Here is an 18,727-nt window from a genome sequence, read left to right as displayed (position 1 = left end):
CACACTTGAGATGAAAATATCTGTGTTCCAAAATTCATACTTCTTCTTTTTACTTTTGTTACATACTGCAGCTGCCCTTGTAAAGTATTTACTGTATGCATACAGTTGTGACATACTGTTTTGTCACAGTGTTGTGCCTTGAACTTTGACCCTCTTGCTCATACATCTGTCACAGTCCATAGTGCAACTTTTAAGTAAAAACAAAACGTGATTTGAAACGGCCTAAAATGAGCTGTCATCTGTCTGTCTGGCATACTAAGTAGTACTGTAGTATGGGTTTTGGAGCGTACCCAATATTCCTAGTAAGCTGTTTACATGGCCAATGAAAATGAATATTCCAGTATTCCCATGTATGAGCAGCCATGCATACTGAAAAATGAAAAATGTTTTATTGAAGTTGAAGTAAGTTGTCTAGTGATTGCTTGAATGATTTGTTTTTATGTCAGCTCAGCCAGGTAAAATACAGGTGACACATTTTGAGGCATGAAACTTTTTGTTTGTTTATAGCACAGAAACATCCCATTTAATGTAACAAAGAAGTGAATTGATCATTTTGTCTATAAATATGTAATTAACCACAGTTGTAAGATGTTAGAAAAGCTTGAAAAGTATTTGAATCTGGATCTGGAAAATGTAAAGGAACCCAAAAAGGGTGCTGTTGCCATATTTTTGCGCATGTCCAAAAGCCTGTTGATATAATCTTTCATAATGTTTAAAAGAAGGTGTGTTTCTCTTCCAACCAGAAATGCTGGCTTTTCTTTTGTGCATGCATCTTGCAAACTGTTAGCTCGTTGGTTGGTTTGTTTACAACGCACACAAGGACCATTAACAAGCAAGAGGACACGTGTCACAGACTGCAGTAAAAACCCCAGTTGATCTGCATATTGTGCTGTATACATGTCAAAAGAATTCTCCTAAAACCTGAATAACGGTGGTATATCCCATATGTCATAATCGTGAAATGCTACATTCAGAACTGATGATGCTATTAACGTGACAGAAATATGTTGAATTCTGAAATAAATGGTGTTGTATTTAGGATTATTTTGTTGATGTAGTAATTCGCTCAGGAAGTTTCTGATTTTGAAACAGCTGATAGTAGTCCTTATCTTGTTTAATGTTGATTTGTGTATTGCAATTCTTTATCCTGCCAGAATTACACATTTTAAACACGTCAGCCAAGTGTTGTTTGTGAATAGTTCATAGGAGTGTCCTTCAATCAAGGACACTTAAAACAATGAGAAGAAAAACAAGTGAGCTGTGTGTTTTATTTTGCTCTGGCAGATCTTTTCGAGACTTTGGTTTGTGTGTGGGTGTGACATCTGTTTGAAAGAAGAGTTTTTGTATGTTTCGTGATATTTACTGTTTACTGCTGCCACTGAGTTGTGAATGGCCCGAAGAGCCATCTTGTCAGAAAATTTTGAGGAATGCTATATGGTCACTATTACTGTTCAGAAGATTTCTATCACTGGTGATCAGTTAAATGTTAAAAAAAGACTGTTAGCAGCTGAGTAGTCCTGGTTTTTATCTGCTTGTTTACAGTGTAGCAGAGAATGTGAGACTGTGACCTGAATGTGGAGAGAAAATTCTGGAGCAAGGCTTAGGGCAAGCATACGTCACATTTTCCATTATTTAAAGCATATTTCTGTCACGCCTGAGCTCTGAAAGGTATTTATTTCCTCATAAAAGGCAGAAAGAGCATGTAGAAAGCATGTATGCCACCCAAAATACAACCTGAAAATTGACAGATAATCTTTTTTCTTTGGCTTTTGTGAAGCACATGGCCCACATTGCTTATAATCCTGACTGTTGCTTTTGTCTAAATAAAGGGGGTCAGTTTTATATAAATTCCATAATGCTGACTTTCTCCACTTGTGAAAACATGTAAAATTAGTGATTTGGGTTTATGATCTCACTCCCTGTCTGTCCTGTGTGTCTACAGAAGCATGCAGAAGCTCACACAGCTGGAAAGGTTGGACCTGGGGAGTAATGAGTTCACTGAAGTGGTGAGTGTCTGTCAGTGGGTCTGTCAGTGCCCAGGGCTTTCTTACCTTTCTGATGATGACCTCATCTCCTTGTTCCTCGCTCTGTTCCCTTCGTTTTTAAAATTTAAAATGGACTGTTTTTAAAGGGCACATCCAGTAAGAGCTAATTTGTTTTCACTGAAATCATAGCCTTCATTAATAATCATAGTGGATTAAATAAATGGCGTTCTGATTCATTTTTAGCTTGTTTATGAGTTAAGCTCTTCATCCTGTCCTTGCCCAGCAGGCGCACACACACACCCCTGAAACACACACACACACACACACACACACACACACACACACACACACACACACGCACACACACACACACACACACATCCCATTCACTTAACCTCTTTTCTCCTCTTTACATCCACAGCCTGAGGTGTTGGAGCAGCTGAGTGGAATCAAGGAGCTGTGGATGGACGGGAACAGACTGACATTTTTACCTGGGGTATAAATTTACAGTCATTCCTTTACACGCACACACAGACACACGCACACACGCACACACAGACACACAGACACACACACACACAGACTTCCAGTGGCTGCCGTGCCCCAAAACATCATCTTGAGATTATTTCCTTTGATTTTCAATCCACGTGTCCGCTTAAATCTTCATCAAAATAAACCGCAGTCAGTTTGCATCAGACGCTCAGCCCCTCTGAACACCAGCAGAGACGGAGCTGCAGTTTCGAAAGGAACACAATTAGACGGTTTTAACGGAACAAAAATGCAGCCGTTTGGGTTTGCACATGTCCCAGTAATGATTGCAAAAAATTCTGCAGCTGTGAAGTAATTATTTCCCTTGAACTTAATTAATTTATAATGATGTTGTGATAGTCAGAATGTGTTACATGGGATTCATTTTTCATCCAAATGACCAGCTTGTTTGTAACTGGGTCATAATTAAAGCATTAGTTCTGCTGCCAGCATTTCAACAGCATCAGCTGTAATCACAGTCTGGCCTTTTAGAAGTAATGACGTCTGGCAGGAATATAAACCAAAACTGAATACAGCAACTGTTTTCCTTCGTATTATTAGGAACTCCAACATAAGTTAAAATGTAAAGTGCAAGGTGTGTTACAAATTATTAATGATTGATCGATTAATGGGTTGTTAGTGTTTCCAACCAATGTTTAAGGAAGATGTACAAACTTTGCAGCCCTAGTTTGGCTATATAAGATGTGTATACATATTCAGTTGTAGCGATGCACGTACAACTTCTTGAAATTGGGCATTTTATGGGATTTTATTATACTCTTTAATGGTTAAAAAAGAAACAAGATGTTTGATGGATTTGTGGATCTCTAATCCAATAAAAAGAGTATAAAAATTGGCCAACTTTGGGATGGTATGCCTGGGATGCTCCTGCCGAGGTTACTTTACCTCACTGCTCAGGATGTTTTGGGGATTGTTTTAATCCACTGCTTCTGTGTTCACCCAACACTACTGCCTAATCCTTGGCGTAAATCTAGAGAGGATAATGAGATATCAGTGAAAATTCTCTCTGTTTTTTGTGTCTCTCCTTTCATGTATCCAGATGCTCGGGATGCTTAAACAGCTGGTGTATCTGGATGTGTCCAAGAACAACCTGGAGATGGTAGATGAGCAAATCTGTGGCTGTGAGAATCTGCAGGACCTTCTGCTCTCCAACAATGCTCTCACGCAGCTGCCAGGCTCCATTGGTAAAGATCGCAGCACACATACATCTTACTTAAAGAAAATCCATTATGAAACACCTTAACTCACTTTAAGCTACTGCCAGTGCATGTTTCCTGGGTCCAGTCCATTCCTGTGTTGTTTTTGAGTGGATCCAATTGCAAGAGATGACATAATAATGAAGTGTTTTTCTCACTCAGATAGAATAGATTTTTATAACACTAAAAGTGCACCAACTTGAAAAAATTATACTGCAAGAAATCATCACAGAAAAGGATGCAGTTACTGGTCTCCAGTTGCAGTATAGTCATAGTTGTCCACAGTTCAGTAGCACTGTTGAGTTTTAAGTAGTAGTTGATACCATTACCAGTGAAATTTCACAATTCTCAAAACCCCATTTGACACCACAGTAAAAAGCAAAACACAAAACCTCATGTATATTTTGATGACTGATGAGACAGACAGGACAGTAAGGAACCAGGAAACCATAAGGCACCCGGGTTGCATTATGGTAGCCTTAGATAAAATAAAGTTCCCCAAATCAGCATACTGCCCTGTGGTAAGACAACCACGGGGCTTGGTTATTTGTGAGCCTCAACTGAACAAAAACCACCTCCATGTGCACAAAAGCCGTCCATGCATCACCATTCTGAAGAGTTTAAATATTGTCGCCTTTTGTAAAATATCCTGCAAACATGATTTCAGTAAAGTCATTATGAGCTGACTTCTAACAAATTACTGCTACCTAATTCACTGAAATCTCCATTTACGTGAACTATTAAGCAAAATAAAGCCTGTGCTTGTTTATCAAACTGAAACATGAAGAAAGATAACTGCTCCCACAATCATAATGTGTATTTCAGCATAACTAGACATTTTGGATACGCTGTTAATGTAACTCACTCACCATCTTGAAGGTCCGTCATTGAGGTGCTTCACTAAGTTGGAATTGTTTCCTCCTCTTCTCTCAAAAGTTTGATGGTGCTGTTTGCATACCGGTTTTTTGCAAACTATTATTAATCCCTGGTGATCCGCCTCGAATGCAAAGTGCCTCCATACACAAATGTTTGTCTTTCTTTTTGATGAGTCAAAGGCGGAGCTGTCGCCGCTGCAGCTATATTTGTGCCGTTTTCAATGCGTTGTTGACAACATCGCCTACCAGTCTTCTTCTTACTTTGGCATTTAACAGCCGACTAGAACACTTCTACGTAAAAGTACCGGCCCTGTCACCATTTCAGAATTTTAATATGAATTTGAAACGTTGTTGTGACAAGTATGGATATAAAACATGGAAAAACAATTATATCTCATAACTGCTCTTTTCCAATTTTTATGTCTGTGGAGACATTTTGTTTTTCATTGATAGTTCTTGTCATGGATGAATGGACATTCAGAATAAGTTAATTGAACTTTTTGTGTGTCAAGCTGTGAACTGACTGAACTGGGGTTATTTCACATTGAGCTACAGATACCAACTATTTCTTCCAGGATGGAAAAGTCATGATTTGTTAGTACTTGATGCCTTCATGGATCGGCATGGTTAGATTTAAGAATGAGGAGTGACTGGTTTGGAGGGTGACCAGTCAAAGGCACACCTGTGAAATAACTGTGCTGGGTAATTAACACCTCTATATGCCACACTTGTCAGGTAGGGCTGAAAACTTTTGAGAAAATATCTATTTGTGATTCTTTAGTTTGATATTGCAAATGTGATATGATTTGCAGTAGTACAGGGAATGATAATTTTTATATAATTGATCTAATTTTCTTTGAAAGAGATATTAAAATGGTTATATTGTGATTTTTGCTGGGATCTTTATAAAAAAAATGTTTTTTAAGTATGCAGACTATGATATAAAGGCCAGGACATCTCTGTAACATGACAATATTTCATTTTAAATGGTATTTTGCCTTTCACAAGTATTGCACCTCTTGCAGTTTTGCAAAATTTCAGTAGGCCATATTGCGATTTCAGTAAAATTTCAATGAATTGTTCAGCCCAACTGTCAGGTGGATGGATTAAATTGAAACCTTTTACTTAAAATCATGAAAAAAGAGAGCAAACAAATGTACTGCGTCTATATATTTTTTTGTTGAATGATAATACTGGGGATAAAGTAATGTTGATGAGTAACAACTACCAGGCTAATTAAATCAATGAGTCCAGCACCGTACAGTCAGAGCTGATTAATACTAAACTGATTACAGTATTGATGACGGTGTAAATTAAAACAGTTAACTGGCATAATGGATAGTCCTCTTTGTGGTACAACAGCAAGTGATAATCAGTAACTGCCGTGAGCTTCGTCTCTCTAATTGTGTCTTGTGTCTATTTTCCTCTCACTGCAGGCTCACTGAAGAAACTGACAGCACTGAAAGTGGATGAGAACCAGCTGATGTACCTGCCAGACTCCATCGGAGGGTGAGTTTTAACAGCAGCAGCTTTAATATCAGCAGAATAAACCCTGAGATCAGTGGATTATTGTGCCGTTTTCATCCACCATCCACTGATCGCATAAAACGTCTGTCTGTATAAATCAGATATTCCCATTAAACATAATTTGTTCCGACGCCTCGTTTGTTTTGCTCTAATGCAGATAATATTGAATAAACATGTTTATTGATTTATGGAAACAGATTGAGGTTTGCTTTATCGTGAAGTGGTCGATTGTAATCTGTGACCAGACGACCCTCTGATACTATATTAATAGATTAACCGAGCCATAGACTGATATTGTCTGCAACAGACAGGTAAACCCAGCAGTCAACAGCTGTTGAGTGAGCCTGGTTCATATCCTGACCCTTCATTTATTCTGAGTCGTTGTGGTCCAGCACAGAGATTAGGCTCCAGTTTAATCCATCTAGGTTTTGTTTTGCTTTTTTATCTGTTCACGTCTGCATCCATGAGACAGACAAATCTACATTTACTGACTGTAGCTGCACAGTTTTGTTTTTCATCCGTTGTTTCCAAACAACAAACCCCGTCAATTATCCCGTATGTTAGAATGTGTCTCCTTGTGTAATTTGACACAGATTATGTGACAAAGCCTATGGTTTAGCTTAATCCCATGCAAGGATTTTAGCTTAAGCAAGCTGATTTTTTTTTTTTTTTTCTGTCATACATGGCTGATGTTATCCAGTCCACTGTCGGTGCACAGTGTTGTTGTTTGTCTGTGTTTTATATTCAGCAGAGAGGGGTCAGATCCTGTGTTCTGGAGTTTGACGGTACTAAAATGCAACAGTCTCCCCCCGCAAGTCAGACTCTCTTCGCATTCATCTGAATCCCCAGAGTGCATTTGCATTTTTCATTCAGCAGAAAGCCCCAGCTGCACAGCACTTGTGTGTCAACATGGGTTCAGTTTGAAATGTCACTACTTTAAATCATGTCCCATGGTGCTTTTAAGATGCATCAGTGTTGTTGTAAATGTCTCTCAGTGTTTCACTGTTACTGTGAGAGATTGTCACAATAGCTCATATTGATGAGATTTAATCTTAGAGAGTTTTCAGCATCATTTAGCCATTTCTTTTCTTTATACGGCAACATTCAAAAGTTTGCAAGGGCCACTTTATATTTTTGAATGGTCATTCACGCTCTTAGGCTGAGAGGATAGTTGTTAGGATTTGCCAAAAAGTCATGTTTTGTACATTGCAGAACAAAACGCTGTACAGTGGTTCAACCTGACTGACAGCTGAAAGGGGGGGCTTTCCAAAGTTTGGTACAATCTGATCTTGGTTATCTTGGCATGGGCTGCAGATTTGTAACAGAAAGCCTGTGTCACAAACTGGGAATGTGGAGTTTGAAAGATGTGGGTGTTTACCAGGCAAGGAGAGTCTGATAAAAACATGCTATTGAGCTGCATGATGGGAACTGTAGGATTCAGGGTTTGTGGCACTTAACCCATGCAAGGGGTTAAAGGGCCCTATGAGACTAAAGTAATCTGTCTCTCTCAAGTCTCCCAATTATGGAAGTGCGTGGTACTACACTAATAAATCATTGGAGCATTCCTTTAACTTTGATATTCCAAGTTTTAAAAAATGAAATCAAAACTTGTTTCACATAAACTTTGTTTATATGGATGCAAATATTTCATGTAAACTCTTGACACAGTTGTTTCTTTCTGGTGGGAGTGTATTTGCGCATGTTTGCCTCACATGATGGTAACATTAGGTGACGTCAGCGAGTTCCCAGGAGGGACACAAACAGGGCAGTAGCAGAACTGTGGCTGGTTGAAGACCTTAAAAGATTTAAAGAGTGTTGATATCTTGAAACATCGAGTTGTTCAAATAAAGATCCATCAAACCATCGACCAAGTCAAACACTGCTGAAAAAGTCTGTACATGAGGAACCAATTTATTTCCAATTATATTCTGATTAAATGTTTTGGGTCATACAAATGCACATCTTATTGTATCCCTTTATTTAGCATCCACATAAGCAGTTTGGAATCTCAGAATGACTTCAAACAAGTTAAAGGAATACTGTGCGTGTAACCGCAGCTAAACTATGCAGCGCAGTCTATAAATAGCGATTATACCACATGGATAAAGTCCTCCTGCCTTCCTCTTCTTGCTTCTCTTTGCATCAGGCTGACATCTCTGGATGAGCTGGACTGCAGTTTCAATGAGATCGAAGCCTTGCCCTCCACCGTCGGCCAGTGCGTCAACCTCCGCACCTTCGCTGCAGATCACAACTTCCTCGTGCAGCTTCCCCCTGAGGTGACTATGCACAGTAGAGTGTACACGTGTGTTTGTCAAACGGTGTGACATGTCAGCCTGCTGATGTGCAGCAGCTCGCCTCTTGGCTCACGGCTCTGTGTCCTTGGTTTCTTTCCCCTCACAGATTGGCAACTGGAAGAATGCAACTGTGCTGTTTCTACATTCCAACAAGCTGGAGTCTTTGCCCGAGGAGATGGGTGACATGCAGAAGCTCAAGGTCATCAATCTCAGCAACAACAAGTGAGTCTGGACTGACTGTGTTTGTGGGTCAAGTTTAAGGACAAGAGTACTCAGATTTTTTTCCTCTTGGTTTTGGATTTTTGAATTCGTAGTAAATAAAGAAGTAAAGTAAAGAAACCAGAAAATAATCACATTTCACAGTTAAACAATTGTCAAAATAGTTGACAATTAATTTACAGTTTGAAAATGACCACCATTCTTAGTCAAATGCAGATAGCCAATATATTCATCCCATCAGCCAGTCCAACAATATGGCACAAAATCCTATAAACTGGTCTTTTAAGTGAGTCATCAATTTGTCAAGCCGATAATCATTAGATTCATCACTAAACAAACATAGCTGTTAGTTGCAGCTGTGGTCAATTTAAAAGTAGCTTTTTTGAAAGGCGTCCCTGCAGCCTTGCAATTAAGTGATAATCAAAAGATCGTGAACGATTAATTTTGGCCAGAATTAAAATGGGTTTGGTTTGGAAGCTCAGGCCTGATTGAGGTTTTAATCAGGGGTTTTCCATTCCTGGTGTCTGCTCTGGGCCAAATACACTGAATAACTCTGGCTACGACCCCACAGACGTGAAAAATGATATATGGCTTCAGCCTAAATTTATACTGCGCCCTCACACATTAAATTTACATGTTTTTACCTTTTGTAGATGCGTCAGATTTTTATATTGTTGGTGCAAGATGACTGATGTGTTGTTTTTGTTCTCCGGCAGGTTGAAGAATCTTCCCTACAGCTTCACTAAGCTGAACCAGATGACTGCAATGTGGCTGTCTGAAAATCAGGTGAGATCACATGCATTATGTATAAATCACAAGTCTAAGGGTTTCACACAAGGTGCCGCTGAGTTCAGAGCTGTCAGGTGGTGATGCGCTCTATAGAGGCCGTAATGGCAGCAGGGTATGTGACAACGTTCAGACGTAAATTAATCCTCACAGGAAAACACATTCAAAATTCAGTAAACCACTTCCAGGACATTTGATCTAAACGTGCCAAATGCCACTGCAGGTCAGACTTGGTGATGTCCCACACTCTGCATTTTTAAAATGTAGAGGGATCCTAATGGACGGTATCCTGACCTTAATTCTTGTTAAGGACAAACAGTGCAAACAACCAAAACCCTTGAAACGTGGTCAGGGTGAATTTTGTCAGTGTAAATTTTGGTGCTGGTAAAGGTTTTTTTTTAGCGTCCTTTTATTTCCTGACTGAATTGTACGTAAATAACAGTATAAATTTTAAAAGATAATATTGAAAACAAATTACAGCAAAATCTATGTTCGTATAGTTGGCTCTGTTCGGACAACCTCGTTAGGTTCAATCAAACCTATTTAGAGGGAATAAACATGATGTTTACCAGACAATACTTGTCTATCACAGTATACAGATTTTAACTGCTCATTTATTAAACAGAATTCTACTGAGTGAAGCATGAATTTAACAGAGTAGTAAGTAAGTAAGATATGAAAAGTCAGTTTTATCAAGTAATAAACATTGTCAGTGTCTGATAACCAATAATTACGCATCAATAATGAATGAATCCCTGCATTCATTCCTATATGCTATAAAAGAAACAAAGAAGGTGTTAGTTACACATTCTCTTAGATGCTTTGATGACTGAACATAGTTCAAGGCCAGCAAAAAATATCCTCCAGCAAAATCCGTGTGAAACTGTAGGAGAAAATTATGACTTAAATTAGAGTAAAATTAATAAATCTAAACTAAACTAAAATTAGACTTTCACTAAAACGTTCTTCAGTAAGTGACTAAAACTAAATTAAAAGTCTTTGTCAGAATCGACCCTGAAACGTGATGTGGCCCAAATCTGAGTGAGAAAAGTCGGCCGAATGTAAAGCACATGTAGAGAGATCAAGGTTACCAGACAAGTTGAAATTTGGACTTCTGCCTCGGCTAATGTGGCCCTCAACCGAACACAAGATAAGCCTATCAGAGGTGCAAACGTTTGAGTCTCTTTAGCTCAAGTGTCAGAAAGCTCCCAGTCCCACTTTGTCAGAGCTGCGTAGCTTTTGATCGGAAAGGAATTCTTGAACCACTGCTGTGTGCAAAAACAAAGTAAGTTTTTTTTTTGAAAAGGCACTGCAGGGGTATACTGATTTAGTGTGTTTTTTTTTATTTCCAGCTTATAAATATTTCTACATTACAGTCTGTTGACTCTCACCGCATTCTGAAATCAATTATTCATGCCTTTTGCTCATCCTAGCTGGACTATTGTAAGTCTCTGTTCAAATGCTGTAGCAAATTGTCACTGGAAAGCTGCAGCCATGTCAGAGTGCTGCAGAAGACCCGGCCGTAGAGCCCCCGTCTCCTCTGTCCTGCCCTCAAGTCAGCTGCCTGTTATATACAGGATGAAATTTAAATAGAAAATTTGTCACATTCCTAGTCAATATAGCAGGCACTGAGGAATTTATTGCTTCAACTGACTACATTTACCATCACTGACTGGAAATCCACATAAAAAGTGCAGAATCTACCCTTTAAGAATTTAAACGTCTCTCTCCCGAATCAGTTTCTTGCTTGATTCTTAACTGATACGGGACTTTTTAGTAATTTTCCTTACACAACCTATGAGATAAATACACATTTTGGGGTTTTTAATAGGGCAGAACGTTTTATAGTTAAAAACTATAGAATTGTAGACAAACTATATGATAGTGACGCTTTCAAAATATGGAAAGATTGATAGATGTTATAGGTTGTGTCTGTCTGTATTATCTTGTTAAGTTCTGAGTTATGTGTTCGTGATGTACATAATTATTGTTGGGTTTGTGTTTTGCACTGTCTCTCGTGTTTGTCGTTGAGTTTAATGTATGTTAAAGGTCCGGCTAAGGACAGGCTATGCAGATTATCTTAGGCTATAAATGCTATGATGCTAGTGGTTTATGCTACATCCATTAAATAAATAAATATATCTGCAGTGAGCTAAAAATGGGTCTGGGTGATTTATCAGTCAGCCTGTGTTCTTGACAGGAGGCTGTAGAGATTCGAAGGTCATATGATCAGGACTCAGTAGCTGTCCCTCAGTTCATGGCCAAGGGGGACTAAACCTTTGCCCTGGGGTTCTTGAAACATCCTTCCTCTTAGACAGTTTTTAATTATTTCTGGAATTCTTTTTGTATCAAAATGGGAATTTTCCTTGTGTTTTTGACCTGTAAAACACTTTGTGACACTATGGAGATGCTGCATGTAAATAATAAATAAGCTTAACTTGCTTATAATCAGGAGTAGGGCTGCAACTAACGATTATTTTCATTATCGATTAATTGTTCAGTCTCATGAAATGTCAATAAATTGTGAAAAATGCTCATCACAATTTTCCAGAGCCCAAAATGATGTCTTTAAACTTCTTCTTTTGTACAACCAACAGTCTAAAACTGAAAAACTCTTCATTTACTATAGTAATAAATGGAGAAAAGCAACAAATCCTTACATTTAAGAAGCTGGACCCAGCAAATGATCAGAGGTGACAAAAGAACACACATTGCTTAAGTAGATTCAATGTCTTTACTTAAGTACAAGGGAAAAAATACAGGCTCTGATTTCAAAGGGTAAAAGTAAAAAATTACCTCCTCCAGGGCATTTCTTCCTGTGCAAAGCGAACTGAACCTCATCTTGTCTCCCTCTCTGCCTGTTTCGTCTTATGTCTTTTACATTGGTTTTGTGTTGCTGCGTTTGTCATGCGTGGTATGTGCTGATGGTAGCTTGCCTGTTCTTAAAACATGAGGAGTCGAAAGTGCAGATACTTGTGTTATGAATGATGGAATGATTGACAGGTTGAGGCACCCAGATGTGATTAAGTAGTGCATCAGTCAACACGAGTTCAGTGGGTGATTTGGAGACGACTAGAGGAAGAAACTCTCCTGGAAAGGACTGTGGGAAATTGGGGGGGCGGGGGGTCCACATTAATTCTGACAAAGCACCGTTGATTGCAGATAGCACACTCAAACCTACTTTCTGTCTCCCACAGTCAAAGCCCCTGATCCCTCTCCAGAAAGAGGAGGATCCAGAGACACACAAAACCGTGCTGACCAACTACATGTTCCCCCAGCAAATCAGGACTGAGGACTGTGAGTACTGAGCATTCAACAAGACTGAATTTCTCTTTTATATTCTGTCAGGGGCAATCTGGCAGACGTTCCAACTGCAAATGTTTCTGACCTGTTGCCACCAATCAGTTCTTAACGGCAGGGCTGGATATTTAAGATTAAGACTGTTAATCAATCAGTACTTAGGAAGCCTGGGAATGTACTTGTTTTTAATGTATGACGTCAGCTATAAGCAAAACACACTGGTTATATTTCAGGCAACACTGTATGTGAAATGTGGGTTCCAAACCCGACCGCTTTAGTGTATTATTATTTGCAATATTATCAATAATTGTTAAGGCAAAGGAATGCTATTTATGTCAATCAACAATTGAATTAACATAATTTGAACTCTGCGTGCAGTTCGACCTTCGCTTTGAGAGTGAAATGCCTTTTTTATTGCCTGTTATCTGGCACTCTCTGTCTAAACAGCCTCATGGAAGTCATATGTTACAATTCTTCATTGTATAAACAAACTAAATTAATTAAAGAAAGTAGTTTAGTGTTTCCGACGTCATTCTGTTGAGCTGAAACTGATTCCATATTCTTTTGGGGTTGCGGGTGCGGCTCCAGCTGAAGGCCCGTATCGTGTGTCAGATAAAGTCGCCTTCTGAAGTCAGTGATCGCTCAGTTAAAAAGCAAAACTCTAAAAAAGCTCTCACCCACTTAACGTGAGACTGTGAATGGGTACTTTGGGAGATTATGACCATCTTTCTTCAGTGCTGCTCTGACAGAAGCGTGTTTTATCATAGGCTTCTGTTGAGGGTAAAGCCATCATATCGTGCCAACCCTGCCAGTATTTTGCCCGAAGTGTTTTGGATGAAGTATAAATCCACGCTTTGGTTTGTTTGAGATTCCAAATGTTGCAGCAAACCACTTGTTGAACCTCAGTCCACCACATCTGATCTCTCATTCACAGAGCGCAGTGCAGACTTTACATCTTAAGCATTTCCATGCAAAGCTGATGGCAGAAATCATGTTTTGTTACCCTAATTTAGATGATAGAGCCACAAATTGCCCTACTAACTGTATTAACAGTCTGTTCTGTTTGAATTCATGTTACTCAGCTGCTGAATACGTTTTTACAAAGTACACTGGGCCTTCATATTTTCTAAATATATTCCCACATCTTATAAATGTTTTGAGAGCATTTTTCCACCTTTCCAGTTATTATATTTCCTGGGAAACGGTTGGGATGGGCATTTCCGGGAATCCTATTTCCTGGAATTAAACCTTGATCACTACTACTGCTTTACTTGTATGACTAAAATAAGTACAAATTATGAAACACTTAAAAAGCATGAATGTATGCAATTTTAAGTCAGACAAATGTAATTTTCAGGGAAATAAATGTGTTTTGATGTCCCAGGCACCACTATGACTACGACTACCATGTGTATTGTAGTTGTCTTATAGGTTACCTGCAAGGATTCCTGTATTCATATTTTATGAGGGACCTGGTTACCTGAGACCAAACCTGCATAAGAAACGCAAGTCGTCGTCTTCTTGTCAAGCATCTGTTAGTCTGGTTTCTTATTACACCATACAGCTTGCACTGACCCTGATGCTGCTTAGCTTTAGAGTAATTAGTGGTTCAAGAGCTACTAGCTTGAACTACCAAAATGGTGGTGACTCATCTACCTGATGACAATGTCAGCGGTGCGTGACACCACCAAAAAAATGCACCCATACAAGTTGCTGTATGTCGGTCCTGTTCCACGTCAATCTCCCAGACATTTGCTTAATGACATTTTCCAGTTATCTGCTGGGAATTTTTCCACTATCTGTTTCCTTGTGTTTTCCTGAGAATCTGGAATATGTCATGACCTGACTGCATGATTATGTTTTACAACTTGCTGTACAGCAGGTGACTCATGCTATCCACTGTGTGTTTTCACACTCTGTCAAGGTGTGTTAGATAATAGACAACCAGAGCTGTGATACTGGCTCACATTGAGCTACAATAGTTGTTTCCTACTAAATATGTGCCTGTTTTTTAAGTTAGCAAGCCTGAAGCCGGTTTCACAAAGATATTTTACACTAGGCTACAGTTTTGAACTAGCCTTAATTTAGCTCATAGATTAGTCTATTACAAGTTAGACCATTTCACAAAAATAAAGACTGGCTCACTGTGAGCCAAAAAAATTAGAGACCTTACCCCCAAGCTGACTCAGGATTAAGACCCATGTTACCATGGTAACAATCAGTATCACCATCTGATCAATAGCAACGTGGCTCATAATTTGTGGTTTGCTAACATGTTATGGTGAGAGCAATGATCTTTTTCTCTCTTGTACCATATTTTTAGATTTCGATTTTGAACATCTTTGATACTCTTCTCAACACTGTTAACTGTCACTGGAACTTTATATTCATATCAGTTTTTTTGTGTGCGTGTGTTTTTACACTCTTTGCTAAATTTTCCAAGTCAGATGTTCTTTAAACTGTTAAGTTCTTCCAAAAGACACATATTTTCTGCTGGGGTAAACCGAACTGAGCGGTTGGATACAGTCACTTGATCTGCCTTTTTTTTTTTTTTATTATTATTATGAAAAAGGTTTTTGTTTACCCAGAGTTCATAGTGCCATAGTCCTACTAAAGACCATCAAGAAATAAACTGCGTTGTGCAACGGATGAATTTAGGCGTCTGTCTGAAGTCTGACTCTCCAAAATCAAAGTCTATCTTTGTGAAACCGGCCATGTGTACATTTAGTGTCTATGTGTTGTTAAATTAAGTGGTAAGAGCTTTTTCACACAGGAAATTACTATGTCTGGCTGATTCACACCCTAAGAGCGATTCACCACACTACTGAAAACAACTTTTAGGAAGGAACAAAGAAAACTCATAAGCTAAGAGAAGAGGTTTGGTTGACCCCATTGCTGTGGACGATCATGTTTCGAGAGTGAACTTCCTTGTCATGTCCACGATTGATGTTTGACTGGTGACCTATAGAGATATCCATCAATATACAGGAGCTCAAGGAAAAAAATCATTTTAATGGATGGATTATATAGAGTGTTTTTGATTTTTTTTGTACACTACATCACAGTGTACAAGAAATGTATAGTATCATCAGCGTAACATACCGTAAGATGCCGTAAGATACAAAACCTTTAGCACCAATTTCACTGGATAATCCAATAGTTATGTGTTTATTGCAGCTGGAGGTGTAATGCGCACTTAATTCTGTCAGTCTTAGGTCAGGGATCCCCAAACTTTTCCATGCAAATGCCCCCTAAATAGCATTAGCTTATGGCCAAGACCCTCCTTTGCAAAGTGTCTTTAAAAACCCAAAGTCAGCTGTTTTTTTTGGCCTAATTTGGTGCTTCTGCTTCAAGTGATGTTCAAGTTTAGCCTGTTTTAAACACTCATTTGAGAGGGTCTCAAGCAGAAAAACACATTTGCCATTCTTATGCGCAGCAGTAAATCCTTACTGTATGTTTGCTGCATCATACCTGTGAGTTTTACTTGGCCAGAACTTCAGATTTTTTGCAGCTGAGATTTTGTCAGCTGGGCTGTTAGTCTGCTTGTTAGGTGTTTTCCTTTTCAAAAACATTTTTGTGAGTTGGCACTAAATTTCAGGAGCAGAGCAGCTTCATGGCAGTCCAGATCAACTCTGACAGCTTGTGATGTGATGATGTTTTTACTGGCGAGCAGTTAGAAAGGTGGGCTCGCCAAATAAAATTTCACTGTTAATTATTATAAATTCTATTTGTTAATAATTCATGTAAGGATAATTTGATTTTACCGTCTAAATCACTGTCTAAGATGATCAGCGCTGCAAACTGTACTTTACCAGTGTCTAAGTAGCACAGAGATGTGCAAACTGTCCTCTTGGGTGTTATTGGACTGTTTCGACTTGCTGGTGAGCCAATTGAATCTCTATTAAATGGGCATCAACAAAATAGGGATTAAAAGCTGTGATATGATATGCGATATGATTGATTACCTGCAGCACATTACTGACTGAAAGTTGATCTTAGTAGCTTAGGAGTTCTCTTTACTGCCGCCATCTTCTCTCAGATTTGCGTGTTTTTAGTGTTAAAATTTTTCCTAAATTATGCTTTGACTAAAAACTTAGTTCTCAAGTCAGAATTTGTAAGTTTCTCCATCAGTTGGGAGCTGCTTTTTGCCTGTTTTGTGTATATGGCCCCTGATATTTTCTGCAAATTTGTTGTGCTAGTTGATAGTCATTAACTGCAAAAACAAGAGACCAAATGGAGCGCATATCACAAACACAGGATGCTAATGCAGAGTTTTAGGAAAACGGCGTCATCACAGCCACAGTTACCGCGGCCGTGATGTCATTTTCATGGTAATCATAGTCTTGCTTCTCTCTTCTCAGCATGTAGGAATTATACAGGAGTGGTGGCGAAGGAGAGTGAGATCAAGTGGAAGGCTTTGTAGTAGCAAATTCTGCACAGATGTTAATTGATTGTACCTGTACGTTTTTGCTTTTTTTGTCAAACTTTTAAATATACCATGGTGTAAGATTAGAGCTCAGGGTCAGACCTCGTCTAAATGCTGTTTTTGTTTTGTTTTTTTACTTTCTTATGCTTTCATTTTGCAGTTTACTAGAACACCAATTTCAAGTGTCAGTAATTCATTATTTTCTGGTTCAGTTTGAGTTTAAGGGGTTAACTCCTCAATGTCAAGTTTCCGCCACAGCTCCTCCAGTTCATTGACATGCCTCATGTTGTCTTTGTGCCATCTTGTGGTCAAAGTTAGACTTGCATGAATTAAACATAGTAGGAGTGACTACCAAAGCCTTAATTAAAAAACTAACAAATGATCCTCCTCCTGTTTTTTTTTGTTTGTTTGTTTGTTTTGTCTCTTCTTTTCAGACATCCCCAACTCCGACTCTGAGAGCTTTAATCCAGCTCTGTGGGAGGAACAACGAAAGCACCGAGCTCAGGTGGCCTTTGAGTGTGACGAGGACAAGGATGAGAGAGAAACACCCCCGAGGGTGAGTGTGAAATAGTTGCTCATATAATTGGGGAAAAGAAAAATGACTGTGGTGACATAGTTAACCAAACTGCAAGGACATTGTTGTGACCACAGAGTGCTATTTTGGGCATTTTTTTTAATGTAGCTGTTTTCATGTGAAATGTGCCTCATGCCCCATTTTCCATAACAGATTAACAGACACAGTAGTATTTTTGTATTTATGTAAAAATGTGTCTGTGTGATATTGAATTGACCTCTTTCTCCGTGTAGTTACCATTCAACACAGACATTTCACTTTTCCATGTCCAACTGCGGTCAAAACTGCAAACCACATGATTTTAATGGTAGGTTTGTGGGTGTTTGTGCTCTTCCAGGAGGGAAACCTGAAGCGGTATCCAACACCATATCCAGATGAGCTAAAGAACATGGTGAAGACAGCCCAGTCTGTGGCTCACAGGCTGAAGGAAGACGAGTCGAGCGACGAGTCGGGGAAAGATGCAAAGCCAGTCGAGAGGAACCACATCGGTGTGCAGGACGTGGGAGTAAAGGTCAGCTTCAAGCTAAAGTCAATATTACTTGGAAAGAAATCTCGCACTTTCATTTCTTGTCTTTTTTTCTCTTGCTTTAGTTCCTCTTTTAACAAACTGCCTGTAACATTTTTAATGAATAACTTACCATCTGTGCTGTTTTTGTGCAGGTGATAGAGGCCCCCTGTCCAAATGGCATGGCATCAGCTGTGGAGCCCCAAGTCACCACTGACACACAGGCCCATAACCCCTCTGCACCTGAATCAAAAGACACTTCAGAGTCTTACAGCTCTCAGAAAGTCCCACTGAAATTTTCAGGGGGCTCCATGATGAACCACGAGGACACACTGGAGGTATTCGTGAGCGTTTACCATTCTCAGTCATTTCACAAACTGGAAAAGAAGCAGTGCAATCTTCTGAGAACTTTACATGTCAGATGTGAGGAGGAAGCAAACTAAACCCTCTCAGATGAAGAGTGGTTAAACATGTGTAAAATACAATCCACC

At 39.1% G+C, this 18,727-nt stretch overlaps 1 protein-coding gene across 3 annotated transcripts in view; it reads left to right on the top strand.

The window, feature by feature from the left end:
- Positions 1-18,727, top strand: part of erbin (erbb2 interacting protein) — an 82,202-nt gene that overhangs the window by 51,368 nt on the left and 12,107 nt on the right. For all 3 annotated transcript variants that reach the window (XM_084746668.1, XM_084746667.1, XM_084746669.1), the window contains exons 8-18: positions 1,943-2,006; positions 2,407-2,481; positions 3,574-3,718; positions 6,042-6,114; positions 8,279-8,408; positions 8,533-8,648; positions 9,362-9,431; positions 12,629-12,728; positions 17,592-17,713; positions 18,069-18,242; positions 18,392-18,574. In XM_084746668.1, the coding sequence (XP_084602794.1) occupies positions 1,943-2,006; positions 2,407-2,481; positions 3,574-3,718; positions 6,042-6,114; positions 8,279-8,408; positions 8,533-8,648; positions 9,362-9,431; positions 12,629-12,728; positions 17,592-17,713; positions 18,069-18,242; positions 18,392-18,574 (1,252 nt within the window). The remainder of the gene's footprint in view (positions 1-1,942; positions 2,007-2,406; positions 2,482-3,573; positions 3,719-6,041; positions 6,115-8,278; positions 8,409-8,532; positions 8,649-9,361; positions 9,432-12,628; positions 12,729-17,591; positions 17,714-18,068; positions 18,243-18,391; positions 18,575-18,727) is intronic.

Source organism: Lutjanus erythropterus, chromosome 20 (assembly GCF_056507025.1).
Source record: "Lutjanus erythropterus isolate fLutEry1 chromosome 20, fLutEry1.hap2, whole genome shotgun sequence".
Classification (NCBI taxonomy): Eukaryota; Metazoa; Chordata; class Actinopteri; order Lutjaniformes; family Lutjanidae; genus Lutjanus; species Lutjanus erythropterus.
This window is presented reverse-complemented; position numbering and strand designations above follow the sequence as displayed.